The sequence below is a fragment of the Drosophila arizonae genome, chromosome 3 (assembly GCF_054131065.1).
Source record: "Drosophila arizonae isolate 15081-1271.41 chromosome 3, UAZ_ARI_1.0, whole genome shotgun sequence".
NCBI lineage: Eukaryota > Metazoa > Arthropoda > Insecta > Diptera > Drosophilidae > Drosophila > Drosophila arizonae.
The window spans coordinates 24,544,440-24,551,163 of NC_142923.1; the positions used below are offsets into that span (position 1 = coordinate 24,544,440).

At 36.6% G+C, this 6,724-nt stretch overlaps 1 protein-coding gene across 1 annotated transcript; it reads left to right on the top strand.

Moving 5' to 3' along the window:
- Nucleotides 1-2,864: 2,864 nt before the first annotated feature.
- Nucleotides 2,865-6,003, top strand: LOC108610978 (uncharacterized). The gene is made up of 5 exons (XM_018003388.2): nucleotides 2,865-3,448; nucleotides 3,514-3,602; nucleotides 3,906-5,349; nucleotides 5,412-5,791; nucleotides 5,848-6,003. Exons 1-5 carry the CDS (start codon nucleotides 3,051-3,053, stop codon nucleotides 5,865-5,867), a joined length of 2,331 nt encoding a protein of 776 aa, XP_017858877.1. The 5' UTR covers nucleotides 2,865-3,050; the 3' UTR covers nucleotides 5,868-6,003.
- The last annotated feature ends 721 nt before the right edge of the window (nucleotides 6,004-6,724 follow it).

Genomic DNA, 6,724 nt, shown 5'->3' on the forward strand with positions numbered 1-6,724 from the left:
TGTTAGGTTCCAATTTCTTGTTTGGTGTTCTGATTGGCACGCGCGTAGCCACCCGCACGGTTGGAAATTTCTTTACAGACTGGATAACATCGGTCTGTTAGCTAGCGCATGTTGCATTAACAGCTGTTGATACATTCGGTATTTCATGACTTGGGATTTTTTGCACCACTGTTAAGTTCTTTACACTCTGTGAATCTTAACAGCTTAACAGGGGCTGTTAAATAGTTGTTGAAATTTTGATTTTAAAAGTGCCTGAAAACTTAAGAAGTTTTTTAACAATATTCATCGAAAGCAACAGAAGCATACATATTTATAAATTTAATACTATCTTTTAGTCAGCATTCGTGTAAACTATTAATGGCAAGTGCTTGTTTTCAATTGCAATTTATGCAGCTGTTAACAGCTGTGCTGCCAGACATTTTAAATTATTTCTAAAGGCGCGTAAATTTAAACTCGAAAGTTTTCATAGAAATTTTATATTAAGTTCAATTTTTGTTTTATTTAACTTGAGGCGCCTTAGCTTTTTCACTTATTGCTGGACAACTCGTTTTAGTCCCGCATGCAACGTAAAAATGGTAAGCAAAGAAAACGTTTAAATATCTAGCAATTACAGCATCAATTAAACTGGCTTTTAATTCCTGAGTGTCTAAATTGAACATAATAGCATGCAGCAGCAACCGGAGCAACTGGAAGATATATTATTAATCCACAATACCTCACCTCACCTGCTGCTCAGCATCAACGGCTCGTCCTGCAACTGCTTGGCAATCAATCAATCGATCAGTCAGTCAGTTTTTCTTTTGCAACTTAACATTTCAATCGCATGCCAAAGTAACCAATGGCATGCAAATTTCTTGCCAAGCTGCTGACGATAATGATGACTGGTTGCCTGGCCAACAAATGTTTTGTTAGCCAACTGGAGATGCGCTTGCTTGGACAGGTGCAAACAGGCATGATATATTGCGATTTCGACTTTAGACAGCTTTTAGGCTGCTTCTCAACTCTTGTTTCGTTATCTAATTTACGTTAAATTTCAACTGCATTTACAATTAGATAAGAATAAGCAGCAGCTGATGCCCAAAAATTAATCCCAAATTCAGGAAATTCAATTAAACGCATACGCACACACCTGTGCGCAATTAAAAGAGCCAACGGTAGACCAATAAAGGTGAATCAATGGGCCCATCGAATATTGCATATCCTAACAAGTATTATAGTAAGATATATTTCGGTATAGTATATAAAAATAGTAAGAATTTATTTAATACAAAAATAATATATTTTAATTATTTTGTTTTGTGTAACCCAATATTTAAAAAAAAATTAGAAATAACTTAAACTTTTAACTTAAATATCCAAATTATTATATTTTATACTACAATTTAAAAACGTATATTTGTTTAAAAATATGAACTTACAAAATAATTTTAAATTAATTCATTATTTTATAAAATCTATTAAAAAAAAAAAAGTTGCATAATAAATTTAATTTATTGTAACTATTAAATTAAATACTAAAACTTATACTCTTAAATCATCTTCATTGCATTTATTAATTGAAATCAATCGTATATCTGAAATTTGGAATCTCCCTCTATGTTTGAAATATACATTTAATAGAAAACTATTTCTCACTAATTCCAAAACTAAATAAATATATATATATATAAAAAAAAGTATTAAACAAAAATATTTTATTAGTATTATTTATTTAAATAGTTATGTACTTATATACATATTTATGAATTTACCTATGAAAATATTGGAAAAAAAATTCTATAACCTTTTCAGTATGAAACAAGTACTTTTGCTTAAAATTCGGCTTATAATTTAGTGTTTTTATTCATTTGAATTTTTTTTGGTATTAAAATTTTTATATCTCCAGGAATTTACTATTACGTATATTCGTACTGCCAAAAATCCAGTTGCCTAATAAACATGCAACAGGCATTCGGTCTTTATCTTGCCAAACTCTTGAATAGCAATAAAAATATATTATTTGATATAAAAATTTGATGTCTTATGGGTTGCATGTTGCCTAATAAAATTATAAGACCCATTGCCAGGGTATAATAAAAAGAAAACAGCGAAAGGACGAAGAGCTTCACACTTACCACACGTGTGTGACGACGGTGTCTGTGTGCGTGTGTGCGTGAGCACGGAGGCTTGGCAGTTAAAGGAAATTTAAAGAATAAAAAATGACGCACCCCACCCCTAGCCCACATCCCACAGCCTACCGTCTACCGCCTCAGCTACCCCCTCACAACAAAGCGCGACAACGTGCCAAGGCGGAAATTAAATTTTTGTCTGCTTATGGAAAATACCAAACGGAACCAAAAGCAACTCTTATTGACCCCTATAAGCGTATTCCTTAACGTAATGGAGTCTCCTTAAAAAATATATACTTTAAAAGGGCTTGGGAATAATAATACAAAAATTAAATGATACATAAAAGGTATTAAATTATTATTCTATTATAAATAATTATTTTTAACTTAAAAACAAAAGATTTATATAATTAATAATTATGAATGTTAGAATATAAAACTTTTAAAATATGTATAATGATTTATATATATTTAAATATTGAAAACTGTTAATCGTAATAATATATGATACATAATAAAGTTTTTAAATGTTTTATAATTACAATTTATGTGCAATAATATTTATATATCATTTTTTATAAATAAAGATTTTAAAATATTTTTTTTTTTATTATTTCATATATTCATATATTATTCTATTAAACTAAAATAAACCTATAGTTAAATTTAAAAAGAAAGTCTGATAAATTAAGATTTATTAAAAACTATGATTAATATTTTTCCAAGCAATAAGATCATAGTAGCCGAACAGATTGAAAAACTTGTTTTGAATCCATTAAAAGGTTGAAAACATTTACAGCAAGTTAAAAAGGGAAAATACTGTCAAAGCACCTATCAAAATTTCGGGTATATTCACTCTGTGGTGCTCTTGTTATGGGTGAGCCAAAGAGTCGAGGGTTGGGTTGATCTGTCGAGCGATTCGGTCGGTGTTGGTATTTCACTATGGATATCATTGATGTAACATCGTTAAGCTCGGCCCAGCGAGAAGAGAACGCAACTCTGTTGGATGCCATTGAGAGTATCGATGAGATCTATAAGACCTATATACCAGCCACAGTTAAGCTCGAGCAAAGCACCTCATCTACGACCACCTTGAAGGAAGCTAAGAGTGAGAGCTCAGACGAGGACAGTAAAGAGGATAGAACTGTAGAAAATGAAAAAGTTAAAGCAGAGAAGTCTATAGAGTTTTCCTCAACTTCGGTAAACGCTGTGAAAACTGACGATTCTTCGTTATCAGTAAGTACAAAGAAACCAGAAGACGATTCCTCCACATCAGTAAATGCACAGAAGATTACGGGATACGCAACAGAAACTCCAGTGGTGTCCGAAGAAGAAAAATCGTATGGCAAACTTAATGGGAGCTTATTAAAATGGTTGATTAACTTTTGGACTTTTGTTCTTATAGATCTTCTTTCCGTATGCATTCTGGTGAAATTGAAAAGGGATGCGATGAGAAATGTAGTCCAAAAAGTTCAGAAGGCAACCAATACCAACGTAAGTAGAAGATCTTAGACAAACCGAAAAGAGAGTGAGAGAGAAAAAGAGAGTGAGAGAGCGAGAGTGAGAAAGATATTGATTTATAGACAAATTAAAATATGGCAGTGACAGTATGAGAGAGATATATAGATTGAGAAGCATTATCGAGTGAGTTTCTGTGAGAGAAAGAGAGAGTTAAATATTAAAAGGTTTTCATTTTTAAGAGAGAAAGATAAAAAGAAAGAGAGAGAGAGAGGGGCTGAGATCAGAGATGAGAAATGAGAGATAAGAGATCCTTGGATTAAAAAATGTCTACCATAGATTATTCGAACATAAGAAATCAATTGCATTCGATGAGCTGTGGAAATGCAAAGCCAAAAATCGGAGTAACGGATCAGATTGGCGCAACGGAATACTATGCCCAGCAGATGGGATTGCCTATGGCATTAGGGATGGATCTAGAGACGGCTTCAAAAATAGGAAATAATATGGGAATGGGTATGGGAATGGATATGGGAATGGGCATGGGCATGGACATGTCTCTTAGTAATGCTAATCACTTTAGTCAGTCCAGCACTTTGGGATCCTATCAAAATCCAATGCCAGAGGATGAATATTTTAGGTACATGCAATCTCAGACGTTTCCTGGCATGGACTACAATTATATGCAATACCAAGCTCCAGCAATGTATCAGCCACAGCCACAGCCACAGTCCCAGCAACAACAGCAGCAGGAACCGCAGCGCAACGTAGCCGGATCCTACAACGACAACAACTCCAACAGATATCAATCGGAGACGTACCCGAATGCATCCATGATCTATAGCAAGCCCAGTTATAATGCATCCGAAACCAACTCGAGTCAAATGGAGTGCGAATGCAAAGAGCAGACGTCGGATGCGAATAGCTTTAGCCAGGAGCACAGCGAAGCTTCCGAGATGGAGCATGCCCAGTCGAAGAGATCGGGCAATAGTTCCCTAGGCAAGTGTCCTGGCTGCGCCTGTGAAATGCACGCCACGGAGAGCTTCGCCTTCCCCCAGAGCGCAGAGCAGGTGAGTGGCATCAGTGCAGCCGGCCACATGGATCCGATGGGCCCCAACATGAGGAACATGTGCAGTAGCCCACCCGCAGCTGATCTGCGAGCCATGTACAGCCAGCCGTCGCAGCCTTACTATAATTCGCCGTCCACCTATCAGCCGTCGCCCACCTATCAGCCGTCGCCCACCTATCAGCCGCCGCCCTCCTGTCAGCCACCTACCTGTGCGCCGCCACCTTTCTTCCCGCCGCAGTCCTCCTATCAGCCCTCCTGTCCGACCGCCTATCAATCCTCCTACACGCCCCCCTGCCAGCCTTCTTACCCGGCTCCGAGCAGTCCAAACTATGCGCAGATGCCTCAAGCCGGCAACAGCAACTGCATCGACATTGAGGGATTCATAAAGCAGGTGCTGGCCAAGCAAAATCAGTGCCATCCCAACTGTCTGACCAGCCCCTCGCCGCCCTGTCTAGGCTTCGGCATGGCTCAGGGGGCAGGCCAAGGACCGGGGGCAGCTGCTGGCATGAGCAGGAGCGGTGGCTCCAACAACGACAGCAATGCTGCTCCTCAGGAGCTGCAGGATCAGACCGTTTACTCAACGGACTATAAGCCCGTCAATGCCCCGGGCAACTCATTCAACCACTTTCCCAAATGCGACACCTGCGGCAATAACACCAGCTGCAACGCCTGCTCCACCTGCAGCAACTGCATGAGCCATACACCGCCCATAAGGTAAATCTAAGATTGTTATTTTTTTCTTAATTAAATTAATTTCGTGTAATTCCCTACTTCAGTTATTGTGTTTCGCCGCCCTGCACGACGATGCCCGAACCGAGCAGCTATGCGATGCATCCATGCTCTGCCACTCAGATTGGGCCCAGCATGCCGTGTAGCTATGCCTGTGCCGCGCCTTGCCCTGTGCCCTGCCCAATGCCCTGTCAGATGCCCTGCCCAATGCCCTGCCCTATGCCCTGTCAGATGCCCTGTCGAATGCCATGTCGAGTGCCCTGTCAGATGCCCTGCTCTATGCCCTACTCTATGCCCTGCCCTACGCCCTGTGCTATGATGACTTGCTCCGGTGCTCCTTATGAAATGCCCATCGATGGTGACTCCGATCCGCAGTCAGTCGATTTCGTTAACAAGACAACCAGCTGTAATCTCAGCCAGTACTCGGGTAAGTAGAGAGATGATATCGATACAGAAATCCCCCTAATACATCCTCTTTCATAGCTTTTAACTTGCAAAAATGACATCCCTGTCTGCTCCTGCTCCATTAATTTATTTATAAGTAATAGTAGCTAAAGTGTAGAAATCAGCTGAATGAAATTGATTTAAATGAGAATAAAATTTAAATAAAAATACAAATACGAATAAAGAAAATAATAACTAGTCAAGTATATAGTAAATATGTTCATTAATTAATTAAATTAAATTAGTTACTTTTGGTTTTCATTAAAGAAAACTTTTAATTAAAATTAATAGTAATAGAAAATACAGTTGAAAAAGAAAATGTAATGAAGAAGTAAAACAAATCTCCCTGAACATACCCAAAAAAAAAGGGGAAAAATTGTTTAAAAAAAAAAAATTAAATGAATAAAAAAATAGTAATAAAAAAAAAACACAGAAAATGAAACTATTTAAAAAATATATAGTTTGATTCTACTTTTCATTCGTTTATCATATCCCAACAAATTCTAACAAAAGTTGTGTTTTTAGGATTTACATAGATCTTTTTTTTTTCATCTAGTTTCACTTTTTATATATTTCAAAATACCAGTAAAATCTGAAAAAAAAGCTATTATATAAAAAAGAAATGATGAATAACCAACATGTTGGAAGAATTTTAAAGTAAATACAACTGTTTTTATATATAGATATTTTTTTTTTTTTTTTTTTTTTTGAAAAAAAGTTTATTACAAAATATTGCATTGACAATTAATTTGATTTAATTGTGTTTTTTTTTTGTCATTTGAATTTCCGTTATTACACTTATCAAAAAAATGAAATTAAATATTTACTATGGATGAGTAGATGAAAAACGTAGCACCGAGCGCAAGAGACAAGCACAAGAATTAAGCTAGAGCTTAAATAATTTTGATAATTACAA

Excerpts from the sequence above, each read along its gene's own strand:
- LOC108610978 (XM_018003388.2), top strand. The coding sequence starts at position 3,051 with ATGGATATCATTGATGTAACATCGTTAAGCTCGGCCCAGCGAGAAGAG. Across the intron at positions 3,603-3,905 it reads AGAAGGCAACCAATACCAAC|ATTATTCGAACATAAGAAAT; the intron begins GTAAGTAGAAGA and ends TGTCTACCATAG. Across the intron at positions 5,350-5,411 it reads AGCCATACACCGCCCATAAG|TTATTGTGTTTCGCCGCCCT; the intron begins GTAAATCTAAGA and ends TCCCTACTTCAG.